This window comes from Cervus elaphus, chromosome 6 (genome assembly GCF_910594005.1).
Source record: "Cervus elaphus chromosome 6, mCerEla1.1, whole genome shotgun sequence".
In the NCBI taxonomy this organism is placed as follows: Eukaryota; Metazoa; Chordata; class Mammalia; order Artiodactyla; family Cervidae; genus Cervus; species Cervus elaphus.
In genome coordinates this window covers 22,713,496-22,729,153 of record NC_057820.1, presented here as the reverse complement: position 1 = coordinate 22,729,153, position 15,658 = coordinate 22,713,496, and the positions used below count along the sequence as shown (strand labels likewise).

At 41.0% G+C, this 15,658-nt stretch overlaps 2 protein-coding genes across 7 annotated transcripts in view; one reads left to right on the top strand and one right to left on the bottom strand.

The window, feature by feature from the left end:
- The window catches only part of BMP2K (BMP2 inducible kinase), a 114,229-nt gene extending 105,254 nt beyond the window's left edge, over nt 1–8,975 (top strand). For both annotated transcript variants that reach the window (XM_043906387.1, XM_043906386.1), the window contains one exon: nt 2,333–8,975. In XM_043906387.1, the coding sequence (XP_043762322.1) occupies nt 2,333–3,738 (1,406 nt within the window). In that variant the 3' untranslated portion in view covers nt 3,739–8,975. The remainder of the gene's footprint in view (nt 1–2,332) is intronic.
- PAQR3 (progestin and adipoQ receptor family member 3) overlaps nt 1,617–15,658 on the bottom strand; it is a 29,076-nt gene continuing 15,034 nt past the window's right edge. The window contains exons 6-8 of one of the 5 annotated variants that reach the window (XR_006341746.1): nt 12,475–12,623; nt 9,731–9,850; nt 1,617–3,769 (exon numbers count right to left, since the gene is read on the bottom strand). Coding sequence is in view for 2 of the 5 variants with exons in the window: in XM_043906390.1 (XP_043762325.1) it covers nt 12,481–12,623 (143 nt within the window). In the remaining 3 variants the exon portion in view is untranslated. Of the gene's footprint in view, nt 3,770–9,730; nt 9,870–9,907; nt 12,624–15,658 lie in introns of those variants that run through there. The other 4 variants (XR_006341747.1, XR_006341748.1, XM_043906390.1 and 1 more) reach the window with 4 other exon arrangements.

The window sequence follows — 15,658 nt, the reverse complement described above, 5'->3', positions numbered from 1 at the left end:
TGATTGCATTCTGAATGTATTAGATATGTATGTCTGTAGCTGTGAGCTTACAGTAGTTACTTGTTTTGCTTAACATATATTGATTGATTCAGCACAGCACTAGGGAATGATCTATGAGGTAAATGATAAATAGGCCTGTGTCTAAAGTAGGTGCTACAATTAAGGCTTGTACGAGGTTCATCAGGAGGACCAAATATAGGTGTTTTTTGAGGGGTGCCTCAAAAGGGCTCTGACATGGGCTAGGTTTTAGAATACAGCCAGGTACCCTGGGCAAGTCAAGTGGGAGTGGAGTGCTACAAGGGCGTTCACGCTGAGGGCCAGTATTACGTGTGAGAGGCTAACAGCACAGTGCTCCTTGATCCCTAGATTAATTTCCTTGGTTTTTGAGAGTAAACTTGAACAGTTTAGATAGCAAGAGAGCCCCAAAACCCTTGTCCACATCTGTTCAGTTCCTGAATTTGAGCAGGGAGAGTTTCGGTGTGGCTATAATGAGGATACCCATGGGAGACATCAGGGTTTGAGGCTCACGGCGTCGGAGGACAGAAGCCAGGTAGAGAAGGGCCTCTGTGTTGGGCTGTGGGTGGAGATTTTAGAGAGACACTGAAGGGTTTTCAGCAGTAGCCACGTGATGAGTACTTCGACAAGGTCATTCTGGTGACAGTGTAGAGGATCTGCCTTGAGGGACACGGGACTGAAGGCAGGCAGGCAAGCTGAGAGCCTGCGGAGTTGCTAGGTGAAGATGATGAGAGGGTGGGATCACAGCTGGTGGAGGGGAAGAGGGACCAGACCCCTGAGATTTTAAAAACACTGGTGGGAAGGGGAAGATGGTTTCCAGATTTCTGCTAGTTTGCAGAATTTTGTAGGTGGAGATAGTATTCATTACTCTAGAGGGAACTGGTGAGGAGCACATTTTAAGAGAAAAGATGGTCTCCTTTGAAATTACTGAGTTTAAAGTAATGGTAGAAAATATATATATATATATTCATGATAAGAGTATTAGGTGACTAGGGTAGGTGAGTATGCATGGTAACTATTAGAGATCCAGTCATTACGGTAAAACACTGATTAACATACAAGTAGTTAGGACCCAGGGGAGGACATACAGAGGGAGAAAGGCAGTCAAGGTTAGGACCCTGGGGAACATCTGTGTTTAAGGAGATGTTTGTGAAAGGGAAGTTGCTAACAAATTTGAACAAGAGGGAATAGTCAGAGAGGTAGGAAGACAACAGTGCTGACTTTCAAAGAGAAGGAAATAACTCTGAGGTGTCCTGGGCCATGAGGACCACCATTTAATCATGGGAAAGTAATAGCCCATCCATCATAAGGTATTTAGTTTTCATGACTAAAGACTATACTTCCAAGCCTAGCTAATTGTTTTGAAAATATCTGATCTTAGAGGGGAAGGGATGAATGGATATGTGATTGGATCAATTCAAATTGTTTACTACTTCTGGAAAATCAATTCAGTACACCAGTGTATTGGGAGGGCCATATATTTTCATATAAACTAACATACTCTATCTTTACTATGTATGTATCCTGCAGTGAAATTGGAGAACACTGTGTTTGATGCATTTTTGTCACCTACCATACAGTAAATATACTGACAGTTAACATTTTCATTAAGGTAGAGTGCTTTTAATACAGGGTCTACTGGTGCAGGTATGACAGTTAAAGGAAGATGTGTCCTCTTGGGAAGGCAGATGTCCTTGATACCGTCTCAGTTCAGTAACTGGTCCTCAGCTTGGATCAGGCTATGAGGATGTGCTCATGTTCACCCAGCCTATAAGATACTTATTCACAGTAAAATCCCAGAATGCCAATTTTAAATAGTACAGTGAAACATATCTAAGCAGATAAGCTATTCATGCTTGTTGATCTCCATAGGAAAACTTTATAACAGAGTCAAAATAGAAGCATAAGGTTGGGGTGACTGGGGGATCTGAGCAGGGCAATTGGCTGGATAATCTTATTCTGAAGCTGGGAGAAGAAAATTTGCTTGTGTACCATATTCAGAGTCCTATTGTGGGTACTATAAGACAGCTGTCAGTGGCTGCCTGTGGTGAGTAGGTGGTGTGTAGGGTAGAGACACAAACCTGTCGGTCTGCACTTGAAGGACCTAACCATAAACTAGGGGCCAAGTGCTTTCCGCCAGTGCCTCCCCCGGCACCCCCTCCCCACCCCCAAGCCTAATGACCAAGAACTGCCAATAAGTCTTCCTGTAAGGGAACTGATATGAGCGATCTGTAAGGCTTTGTATTAGTACATGATGTTTACTGCAAATGATTTTTGAGATGCATTGAGATGATACAATTTTTGTTTGAATTGGCAGGTTCTCCTGAAAAGAAAATTGAACGTCCCTCCATGAATCAAGAAAACGGCACTGCAAACCCTATCAAGAATACAAAAGGAAGTCCAGTCCCTAAAGACCACCGGACTGGAAAGAAAACCTCAGAGAATTCATTAGTACGTGCTCAAGTGCAAACGGGGAAGGACGAATCTGAGAGTGATTTTGAGTCCGATCCCCCTTCTCCGAAGAGCAGCGAGGAGGAGGAGCAAGAGGATGAGGAAGTTCTCCAGGGAGAACAAGGAGATTTTAATGACGACGACACCGAACCGGAACACCTGGGGCACAGGCCGCTGCTCATGGATTCTGAAGACGAAGAAGAGGAGGAGAAGCACAGCTCCGATTCGGACTACGAGCAGGCCAAAGCAAAGGACAGCGACGCGAGCCCGGGCTACAGGGACGCAGCCGGCGCGGGAGCGGTCCGGGGCCCTAGCGCAGCACTCCTCACGCCCGCCCGCGCGCCCTCGGACGCGGGAGCGGGGACTCCCAGGCCCGAGTTTGATGTCTTTGGCGCAGTCCCCTTCTTTGCAGCGCGGGCTCAGCAGCCCCGACAGGGGGAGCTGAAGGACCTCTCTCCGCAGAGCCGGCTTCCCGCCGCGGGGCTCGAGCAGGAGGAATTCGATGTCTTCACCAAGGCACCCTTCAGCAAGAAGGTGATGGCGCGCGATGCGCACGCCGCCCCGGCTGGCCCCCCCAGCGTGGATGTCTTTGGCTCCACGCCGTTCCAGCCCTTCCCTCCGTCCGCCAGTAAAAGCGACAGCGGCGAGGACCTTTTCGGGCTGGTGCCCTTCGAGGAGATAACTGGGAGTCCGCAGCAGAAAGTCAAGCAGCGCAGCCTGCAGAAACTGTCCTCCCGGCAGAGGCGCACCAAGCAGGACGCGGCCAAGAGTAACGGGAAGCGGCACCACGGCACCCCGACCGGCGCCAAGAAGCCGGCCAAGCCCGCCTTCCGCACCCCCGAGCGGGCCCGCCGGCACAGGAGGGTGGGCCGCCGGGACTCGCAGAGCAGCAACGAGTTCCTGACCATCTCGGACTCCAAGGAGAACATCAGCGTGGCCCTGACCGACGGGAAGGACCGCGGGCACGTCCTGCAAGCCGACGAGGGTCTGTTGGACCCCTTCGGGGCCAAGCCCTTCCACCCTCCGGACCTGCCGTGGCACTCCCCGCACCAGGGCCTGAGCGCCGACCACAACCCGGTCCTGCCCGGGAGGCCCCGGCCGAATTCACTGCACGGCTCCTTCCACGGGGCAGAGGCGCTGAAAATGGATGACTTTGGTGCCGTGCCCTTCACAGAACTCGTGGTGCAGAGCATCACCTCCCATCAGCCCCAACAGCCCCAGCCCGTCGAATTGGACCCCTTCGGTGCTGCTCCGTTTCCTTCCAAACAGTAGAGGACTTCTGACGGACTCGTGGTATTAACTCCTGTTTCAAAGAAAAAAAAAAGTATGAATAGTTTTATGAATTTGAAAGAAGATTTATTTGTATAGCTCTTTATATCATTCATTCTTACAGGTCAATCAGAATAGGCGATTTTTAAATAAACCAAATAGAAAAAGGAAGTATCTGCACAGGGTAATGACTCCACGTCTCTTCCACGCAGGCGCAAAGCAAGCGAAGGTGGCAGGTTCTAACCTGGGGTTTCAGCTACCCACCTGACGGCACAGAAGTCTAGGGAAGGCGTGTGGCCCCCGGAAAGGGGCCGGGAGCTGTGGCGTTCTTTTTAAAACAGGAGGTCACTTTTGTGCGCACGTCCCAGGCTCATTCCAGAATCTAGCATTTAAAACTAAGGTTACTTGTATATATACAAATTGCATTTGTGGATTTTTAAAAAAAAATATCTCTTCTAATCCACGTGGTTAAAAAAAAATATATATATATATATATATATCAGTTTCTCATAAAGAATGAGAAAGTTATTCGGAGAGTGCAGAGATTTTTGTCCTTACACCTTTCTCTACAAAGAGGAGCCAGAAGTCACTGACTGTTGTGCCTAAAACTGTTTCATTAAAAAAAACAAGTGCCATTAATATGGACTATTACATAGAAGCCTAGAACAAAAACTAGAGATAGCTAGCTGATGGGTGGAAAAGCATAGAGAAAAAAGGAATGATAGGAGAGGAAAAAATGCTCAGTAGTACTTCAGGAACACTTTATGTTCTGACTTTGAATGGCTTCTAGCTCAAAACTTTTATCATGCCTCTAGTAAAACAGATTATTGGAAAAACTGGGAGTGAGGACAAAGGTCATAGAGAAATATTATTCTAGGGAAAAATATGTAGCTGAAACCCTGAGTTTCTGAGACGTTTACAATGTAAAATCATGTTGCATTTAATAATGTGCTTTATTAAATAACCACCTTCACCAACTATTCCCCAAGTCGTCTGGTGAGCAGCAGTTTTGGAGTTAGGTCTGAAGGGTGGAGTAGTTTTAATAAAGAGGACAGAAGAACGAATCCCACAAAGCCTTATGGGCAGGCCTTGCACATCCTGCCGCAAGTACCTCTGCACTAATACCCGAGATCTGAGAGTGGCTGTAAGGTGTCAAGGTGATGAGGGGCTAGCATCTCAACTCTGCTAGTTAGCTGATGGTGTCTTTAGTGAAAAGAACCCAGCTACCAAATTGCCTTTTGATTTTTACATCACAAATCCTAATTAGAAACTTGAGATTTTATAGAAATTGTTTAATAAGGTAGAAATCATTAATGTGAATACAGTCTGTTTCTCCTATGTCTCCATTTTAAGTTACAGTTAACTGTCCCTGCCTTGCAAGTGAACATTTAGAAGTTTCTAGAACCATTAAAGCTATTTACAGAAAAGGGTAGAAACTCCTATCAGCTGGCACTCTCCTTGATTGCTGTATTTTAAATTAACGCTTTAAGCCCAATTAAAATCTATTTCATCAGTAATCTTATTAGAATCTCAATTATAGTGCCCCAACTGGGATGAGCTATTTGCCTGTTTTCATAGTTCTAAATTTGGAAAAAAACAAAATATCTGTAACTAAACTGTCTATGTTTTCTTGCTTCTCTCTTCTATGTTTTAAATCAGATACAGATTTGTGGACAAACAGGGAAGCAATATGTGAATGATGTGTAGCAGAGACAGATCAGTCATGACAGTCATTACTGCGTAAATGTTAGAGCCCAACCGCACCAGTTTTACTTGTCCTTGTGCCAAAGGCAAATGTTATGTTTGCACCTTGTTTTTTCTTTCTGATTCTCAGGTTGATTAATACTGCTAATGCAAATGCTCAAGTAGATGTTCTTTAAAACTTTACAAAGTAGATTCAAGTGATACTTTCTTTTAAAAGTGAAGAGTTGATGATTATACATAGTCAATTCATGAACTACAGTAGGTTTGTATCAAACAATCTGTTAATGAAAATCTGTTGGTTGATGTATACACAAGATGCTTCTTTGACTATTTTAGTCCTTATTAGCCTTTGTCTCTGCTAGACCTCATGAGTTTCATAATTTAGAAGGGGTACAGATGAATTAGTGTGGTCCCCTTGGGATGTAAATATGAAATACCTAGAGTCTGTCAGATACCTTGCTTACACTTGTTTTCAATACACTGAGTAACTTTAAATGATTTAGGCACTGACAGACGCTCTGGCTTATAAGGCTGGGTACATTCTAAGGAAACACTTTGACATTTTGTTTAAAATACTGACAGTCATATGTTTGTTATATCACAGTGACTTTCCTCTTGAGATTACAGCCGAGAAGAAACATTTAGTACTTATAGGGGACCCAATGGGATAGAAATGGGGAGATTCCTTTGTGTTCAAGTGGAGGAATTTTCCCAAGGAGTATAGGATTAGGGTCGCTTTCCATTTCCCATCGTGTTTTCCCACTACTGTTAGACTGTAGGTCACTCTGCACAGCTGAGGCCCCGCTAATTCCCTTATGAGAATTATGAGAAGAAAGCTCCCAAGACGTGTGAAAGAGCTTAATGCATATTTGGCACACAGCACTCGGTTTGGCTCTGTTATGTGATGGTCCAATTCTTGTATAAGGAAGGAACGCTGAAAAGAAATCATGTCTCTATTAATCAGTTGTCTTCTGTGCTTCTCTAGCATGTAAAGTCGTCACAACTCTAAACCTGTAATACTTGAACATCACAAAGGGAAGTGAAATATTACAAAGCTAGCGAAAGTCTGAGGCCAAAGTTATTTCTGTCCTAACAGCTTTAATCATGCTTCTTGGTTTTGAATTATCTTTTAAAATGCGGACCATTTGCTTAATTATTTTAATGTTACCACTTGAGCAAAATGTTAAGTGTTGAAAAGACCAGCTTCTATGGCCCTGAGAGGAATGTAAGACATTCTGCTAGGACACAAAATTGCTTGGTATATGTTTTAGGTGGAGGCGGAAAGGTGGTGGGCTGGGTGAAACTGACTATAATATTTATTCAGAAGTATCCATCAGGAAAGTGTGATTCTTCCACTGATGTGACCTCCGCCGTGTGTGTGTGCGCGCGATTCTTTCACTGATGTGACCTCCGCCGTGTGTGTGTGTGTGTGCGATTCTTCCACTGATGTGACCTCCGCCGTGTGTGTGTGTGTGTGGGTGTGTGTGTGTGGGATTCTTTCACTGATGTGACCTCCGCCCTGTGTGTGTGTGTGTGTGTGTGTGTGTGTGTGTGATTCTTTCACTGTGACCTCCGCCCTGTGTGTGTGTGTGTGTGTGTGTGATTCTTTCACTGTGACCTCCGCCCTGTGTGTGTGTGTGTGTGTGTGTGTGTGTGTACATGCTCGGGCCTAGTTATGCCATTATTTGGAATCGTAGACAGAAGCAGCTTTGGACCCTCCCCTGTTTATCGTGTGACAGGGACCCTAAGCTGGTGTCCCTCCTCTACTCGGGTTCAACAGGCAGAGCCCTTTCCTCCTCTCTGCTTGGCTTATTTTAGGTTGTGGTACTTCATATCAGCATTGCGAGAAGGTACACGTGTATTCGTATCACTGGTTCTGAGGAGTTTGGGTACATTTGTTTTAATATATGTAGACTGTGCAGTAAACATTTTCTTTTTTTTTTAAGCAAAATTACTTATCATTTATCATTTTAGGTCCAATGTTAGGCTGACAGATCTACTGTGAGAATGAGCTGACAGATCTACTGTGAGAATAACATAACGATAGTTTATATGAAAACTTTTATACACAGTGGGGTTTATACATTAGGGTAAATAGATAAACCCACGCTTGCATGCACATGTCACATCTCTCTAGTGTGGAGTTAATGTGAATTTTTACATTTTGAATGGAATTGCAACCACAATCATTGCTAAAAGAACATTCACTCCTAGTGAGGGTTTACAAAAGCCACTAAAAAGAATAAGGTAGACAGATGAAAATGCAAAGGGCCATCATTTGGGGTTATTTTTATTTAAAAATTTATTGTGCTACTTTTGAAAGAGAATTGTTTTTATGACTATGCTCTTTTTGTGATTGAAAGTCATCTAATAGTAAGCAGTATAGTAATAATAATAGGCTACTTTTTAATTGCTGGCAAACAGCTTTAAGTGCACTTTCTTTGATTACACTTCCATTTTTTGTTAAACTTGAATTTTCTGAAGCCTTTTATGTACCACTAAGCAAATAACTTTAACTTTTAATAAACCTGATTTTCATCTTTATTATATTTCTAATTGTTAAGACCATACTTTCTACAGTTAACTTCAATCCTCAGATACAGCTGGGAAACTGTTATGAAATAGAATCAGTTGCTTTTTTTTTTCCCTTCCTATATCTAATTAAGCACTAACTGAGTTTAGTACTATATTGCCTTTACATTGCTTATTCTTATTGACTGAATCCTATCCCTCATTCACTTTGTTTTGTTTGAAATTTAAAGTTATTTTCTTACTGTATTTATCATACCTACTGTTTTAATAATCTGCTTTCTTTAAATGCAATAAATCCCAAATGGATTGCATATTCTTTATAATCAGTGACTTTGAGTTTTTCATTATTTGTCGTCTTATTAAAACTTTTGGATGCCAACTTCTAGTCAGTTCTTTCATTCACACCACAGACATTTAAGCACCTATTATGCATGAGCTAATGGGAGAGAAAAATGAGTAAGATTAGATCTCTGGCCTAAGGAGCTCCCAGTTTTGGATTTAAGTAAGAAAATACATTTTGTGTTTGTACAACATTTGACCTAGCATCTGTGCAACCAAAACGATCACACAATTTGTTCAGGGATTACAATTATTGATACTTACAGTGATGAAGATAAGGTAAAAACATAAGACTCTGAAGTAACTTTTGAATATTTAGCATAGTTTTTGCATTATATAAAATTTATTTTTTAAACTCTTTAAAAACATACCATTTTTCACTGTTAATAAGTATTTCGTTAAATAAAAATAACTTGATTACAGATGAGAGGCTTCAGCATGTTAAACAGAAAACCTATTTATTGGATTGATGGACTAAGTTTGGTGTTGAGATCACAATATTATGTATTAGTCCACAAACTGGAGTTTCAGATTGGTGGCTTGTGGAAAGATTCAACTTATTAGAAATGCACTTTGTTCCCCCGCCAGAAACTGTAACATTTACCTAAGGTTATATGGAAAAATAAGGGCCCTGTTTCTTTTTAATAAATTAATGGTACAAAGGAGCAAAATATCACATATAAGTTATATAAAATGCATAGTGTGGACTGTGCCACTGTGCAAATTTGGTTATAGTTTTAACTTTAGAGAAGAATATATGCTTCAGTTAGAGCTGTTTACTTTGAGCAAGCTAATTGCATTTTAAGAAAGTCCAACTCCAGCATTGTATGAAAGATGAAGTTAATCTTTTCCTACTGAAAGCATGAGCTTTTGAAGTTTTCTTTGTTGGCACATTTGAAAAGACAGTCCACTTTCGCTTCAGATTGTCGACGCTACTGAATTTATGTGTGTGCTCTGCAGTGTTTTTGATCCCGGATTTGCAGAGTGTAGCTTGACTTCAGTGGCTATCATGCCTGCCCTCTAAGGATGGAAGTTTCACTGTTCACAAGAGACCCCCGCCCACAGTGTTACTGCTTCTCCTTCCTGAAAATGTTTTCTCAAAGGTAGTTTCAAGTCTGGGATCATTCTCTCGCTCTCCTACTCAGCAAGTATGGTAAAGAATTTCAGGGGATGTTGGTACCCAATTGCATCTGTACCTCTTTTCGGTATAAACACAGTTATTGTGATAACGCACATATTCTGCCCCTCCCCAAAGAGCTGAGCGGACTCTTCATTGCACATATTCTGGCAGGGGTGAAATTGCCCAGAATGATCATTACAAGTGAATGCAGATCTACTCGGCTCACCAGGAATCTAGACGTGCAGGCTATGCCCCTTAATACTTAATGCAGGGCAAGCAAAGATATCTCTAGGTCGGTACCTGCCGAGTGGAGAGTTGTACAGCTTTATGCCAGTCAATGCCAATCTTCAAATCGGTTACTCTGTCCGGGTGGGATGCCATAAGATGGGACACACACTCCCTGAAGCTTCATTCCTGATTCTAAAACATGATTGTGAAGCTGTTATGTATCATAAAGAAAGACAAACAGCACTTATATATTTATAAACCCAGTTTATTTACATAATACACATTTTGCCATGCAGCTCACTGAATTGCTCTTAGTGTAACAACAAAGAAGACAAGCACTATCTTGCTATTTGAAAGCAGTTTTATGTAGAAAGATAATCCCCTTAAATGAGTTAACTACTACCTTACAAATCACTATAGACAATTTAAAACAGCCATGAATAATTTTAAAATGTAAAGTCTATAGGTAAAGAGCTTTTATAGTTTATACATTGGTAAAATTAAAAGCAGTCTTTTTTAGTACTTTAGTACTGTAGCTGAATAGTGTACTTTTAAAATCTTATTTTAATAAATCTACAAAAACAAAAATATACATTATTACAAGGCTCAGATTCATAGGCAATTTTTAAATATTCTTTAATGTTAACAATGTCTTAAAATTTTTGCCAGTAGTGATGTGCACACAGTAGGTGGTCAATAAATGCTGATATACAGAAGTGCTTATAGTTGACAGCAACCCACATTCGTTCATTCCCTACTTTATAATAAGTACATCATAGTCAAGATAAAAAAAGAACTTTCTTACAACATTTAATATTTTCATGAAAAGATGAAATGTTTACAGTGGTATAATTTAGCTCTTTCAGTCAGACCTGTATGCTTTTTAAGTTCAAGAAGTCTTAAAATTGGTCATTTTTATCAATTAATTCAGATGTCAAGGATTAAATAACTCATACACTATAACAAAAAAGGACTTTTTCTAAAAATTGGAAAAAAATGAATAATGTTTTTATTTTGAGATTTTATAATTAAAAATGGTGCCAGACCTAAAATAGACTTTTACTTCATTTTTAAATTAATCATAACTACTCAGTATATTCTGTTTGGCAAAAACAACAAAATATCTATTTAAAAGCAATAGTATCATGTAAGTCAATAGGGATGCTTTAGAGAAAATATATCCTATTTTTCATTTCCCCAAAATCTTCTTTCACTAAGCATACAGATCAAATTTCTGGCCATTTTCTTTTGGCCAGTTCTTTTAAAATAGCCATTTTCACAGTGGTGTTCCATCAGAGTAATGGGTAGAATGGGGTGTGCCCTTAGTCTACTGGGGGGAATTCGCCTTGCTGAGATACTCGCATGGGAATTCATATTCCAGCAACACTACACTGAGAAGGAACACAAAATTTTACAGATGCATAAACTAGGGCAATTAAAGTAACATTCTAAATATTGAATGTTTAAGTGGCATTTTGGGAATAAACTTCACTATCAATCAACACCTCCTGATACTTAGAAAGTCCAATGTTTTAAATATACACCAGTAATTAAAGCAGCTCACGTCAACCCATTCAGAAACTTGGATAATATTTTACATTCCAAAAAACAACATGTTTTTATGAATGACTACTTTAAGGGATTTAACTTATGCATATGAGAAGACCAGAAATCAAGGGTGCTAGGCTGTGGTACAGGGCAGCGAGATCTATTTTTTAATATATACAATGAAGTATCAGACCCAAATGTTAGCTAGTGTGTATCAATACTGTGAGTTCTCAGTGCAATACTAACACATGCATACAGAGAGAAAGGCCAGAACGCAGGTGAATTAATCATGTCATCAAACGGGGCATCTGCATGACTTTGTTCTAAGGCTTAAGGTTCACTTCAGTGTCAAGAACTGGGCCATCTGGATTCTGTGGCCTTTAAAGTAGCACCATGTACCTGGGAATCCCCATCATCAAGAAATTAAGACCGCAAATGCAGAGAGGTGAAAAGTCTGCTGTTATAGGAATTCTGGAGCCCCAAATCTGCCGTCTGTGGGCAGGAGCTCAACTCTTCTATATGGGATTAAATCATAATACTGGAAACCGAAAAGCTTAAATGGCCGATAACTTGGTAATTAGACCACAGAATTTGTCACCTGTCATGTAATTGGTTCTTAGTATGATTTTTATTGGATGGGAAATGACAATGAAAGTTCTTTTCCCTTTCTCAACACCTCTCTCAACTTGAAGAAGAGGTTTTAAAGTTTTGTTCTGGCAAACTAAAAAGTCCAGTGCTCCTAAGAAGAGAACCTACAGGAAATAAGATCTGAAGTGCTGGTTTCTCACAAACCAGCCATGGAAAGGCCAGTGATTACTCAGAATCGATCAGCTTGCTTTGAGCACAGGCCATCACAAACGCTACCTTCATCAAGCACTTAAACTTGATCTTCTGCTCTGTCTTCTGTTAAAGGAACCACACCCGAGAACTCCACTTTGTAACAGAGGTGAACTCTTCCTAAGGAAGTTAAGCTGGTGCTTAGGAAAAGGAGTACTGGCTTCACATTCAGGTTATTCAGATGATTCTTAGGGAAAGCCAACCAAAATTTTCACTTTCTGTACAAGCAGCAAGTTAGTAGTCTTAAGGGCCCACAAAGGAGTTACTATTACTGATCCCCAAGTATATTTTTCCATATTTATAAAATATTACTCATGATATTACCCAATCAGAGGGATAAAGGAAAAACGAATGGGAATCTAAGAAATGGTGGGGTCTAGAGCTCCCCATTATATATTGCTTAACAACTGAATACACCCAGGCTGCCATACCTGAATTCACAAATGTGAAACATAGTCAGGACAGGGTTTGCTGTGTCTATACTGCATAACATACACCGTCGACTGATGCCACCAATATAACATCACTACTGCAAGGATGTGCCATATTTGGTGGCTTGATCCGAGGTAGTTTAGTTGTCCTGCGAGGGAAGGCAGAGAGAAAAGAGTACTGATTAGTCTAGAGTCCCCTGGACAGCAAGATCAAACCAGTCAATCCTAAAGGAAATCAGTCCTGAATATGCACTGGAAGGACTGATGCTGAAGCTGAAACTCCAATACTTTGGCCGCCTGATGCGAAGAACTGACTCTTTGGAAAAGACCCTGTTGCTGGGAAAGACTGAAGGCAGGAGGAGAAGGGGATGACAGAGGATGAGATGGTTGGATGGCATTACTGACTCGATGGACATGAGTTTGAGCAAGCTCCGGGAGCTGGTGATGGACAGGGAAGCCTGGCATGCTGCAGTCCATGGGGTCGCAAAAGTCAGACACAACTGAACGACTGAACTGAACTGATTTTGATGTTAAATAAAAATATACTTCCATCTCTGGCCTTGGAAATGTGACTGAGCAGCAAAAAGATTTTGGCAGTCTCAGAAACTGACTGAAATTAATTCAGACCCAAATGTTTTCTAAAAAAGATTAATTCATATTGAGTCTGACTTTAAGGTTGTATTCATGAAGAGTACTGGTGAATTTCAGAAATACTATTCCAAATGTCTTTTCAAAATCTAGATGTGGTTAATTTCAGGACTTTGACCTTTTGTCTCCCATGTCTCAACATATATATCTGGTGAGGAAAAGACATCACATGAAAGAAGCAATGGAAATTAGTGCTACAAATCATGGAGTTAATTAGGCATGAAGCAGAGACACAGCTGTGTTTGCGTATAAGTCTGTTTGAAGCATTTTAAATTTTAAGCAGGTGTGTAAGGAGACAGCTCAGACCTGCATCTTGTATTATCAGATAAATGGAACAAATAGAAAAATGTAATTAGTGATGCTGAAGCTCTAATACTTTGGCCACCTGATGTGAAGGCAACTGCTTGGAAAAGTCCCTGCTGCTGGCAAAGATTGAAGGCAGGAAGAGAAGAGGACGACAAAGGATGAGATGGTTGGGTGGCATCACTGACTTAGTAGACATGAGTCTGAGTAAGCTCCGGGAGATGGTGAAGGACAGGGAAACCTGGCGTGCTGCAGTCCATGGGGTCATAAAGAGTAGAACATGACTGAGCAACTGATCAACAACAATAAAAAATAGGTTAATTAACAAAGGCTGGTTAGTTCATATACGGGCTTCCTTGGTGGCTCAGATAGTAAAGAATCTGCCTGCAGTGCAGGAGACCTGGGTTTGACCCCTGGGTTGGGAAGATCCCCTGGAAAAGAGAATAACAACTTAGGAGAATTAATTTCTCTCTGGTTACAGTATAAATTCCAAGGAGATTAAATAATTAACAGGTAAGAAGCATAGTGAAAAATAACAAAATATAGAACTATAGAAATTGAAATGTAATTCCTGGTGCATCTATGGTCACATAATGTAAATATTCTCTAACCTCTGTCTTCTCTACCAAGAATAATCAGTATAGTGTGTAGATTTTAAAGTGTAAGTCAACAGAATCCTTTCTGTTCTTAGAGTTTCATTTATTTTTTTTGGTGCCATGGAATCGTTTGACAGCCCAGTGAAGTTCACAGACTCATTTTTAAAGCATAAAATACTGAGGATCATAAACCTGATCAGTTGTAATGCAGATATTACAGATTCACTGAGTTCTGTCCATGGAGAACTTGGGGATCATTGAACCCAACAAATGCCACTGTGATGTTTACATTAAAAAAAAACAACAACAAAAAACTGACATGAGCTGAAACTAAGTTCTTAGGTTTGAAAAGGTTTTTGGTTTCACAGTATTCACCCACCATCTCCCCACCACAACGTACTTCTCTTTAGAGCCAGGTCGTCAGTGAGGACTGACCAGCCAAGGTTTCCAAGCCATGCATTCATGAACACCTGACACTATCTATCACTTTTATCTGCAGAGACTTTTCACTTTTCACGGACTCTGTTATCTCCCCTGCACAAATGTACCACACACTCAGCTACACGGGGCACACTTTATGTCAAGCTCATCTTGAGAAAAGTTACATAACATTTGACCATTTATAGGTGTCCTGTATTAGACAACTGAGAACATCTGATCTGAATATTTTAGGGCCTAAAAACATGATGGCTATAATCACGAGTGTAGAGAACTTTCAATAGTTAATTTTCTACCTGTATGTATGAAGAAGAAGAAATTCATAATGAGGTAATTATTAATAAAATGATATGAAAATGTATTTCACCAGAACTGTTTTCTGAGGAGAATTCTGACCCTGCCTAGAACATGGGTGGGTCTTCAATTCAGGCACATGTCCCAGTTATGTTCCCAAATCCTAATGTTTATACAGAAGTTCTTCTCTGTATTCCATCCTTATTTAAAACTCAGTAGTGAAAGATCACGCGCACAGAAGAATGCCTGAGGTTCTGCAGTCTATTCATTCTCTAGTTCAAGGTTTCTCACCCTTTTTTCTTCCCCAACACATGTGACAAACAGCACACTATCTTCAATTCACTGTGGAAGAGGTTCTTAACCCAAGAGAGAGGGAGGACAATTTTCAATTTGAACTTAAACAGCTCCCTACTTCCAGCCCCCACACCGAAAAACCACTGCTCTCTGTCTCCTGGGACTCCTGCCTGGCGCCCAAGCTCAGTCTCCTGCTGGGCTTGCTCCCCTGTCCCTTCTTGAGTCACACACTCATTTGTGAACTGGGGCTGGGGGCGCTGTAGCAAGAGATGCAAAGATTTACTGAGTGCTCACTGCTGGTGAGGACCTGGGCTAAATGCTTCACGTGCACGTTCTCATCTAATACCCAGGAGAGAAAAGCATTACCTTCACATTTCAGAGAAGGAAACTGGCCTGAGAAGTCTTGTGTGACTTCAGTGCATACAGCCAATGAGGGGCTGATGGGGGATTTGAACCTAAGTCATCTGACTTCAGAGCTGAAGCTCTGAAACAAGCAAACACATGCTTTGGAGAACATTATTCTCTTTACCCAGTGTCCTCTTAGTTCTTTCCTATCGGAAGGCTTTTTTACCTAAACTGAAGCAGGGAAATCTGTCCTTAAGTTTCTGGCT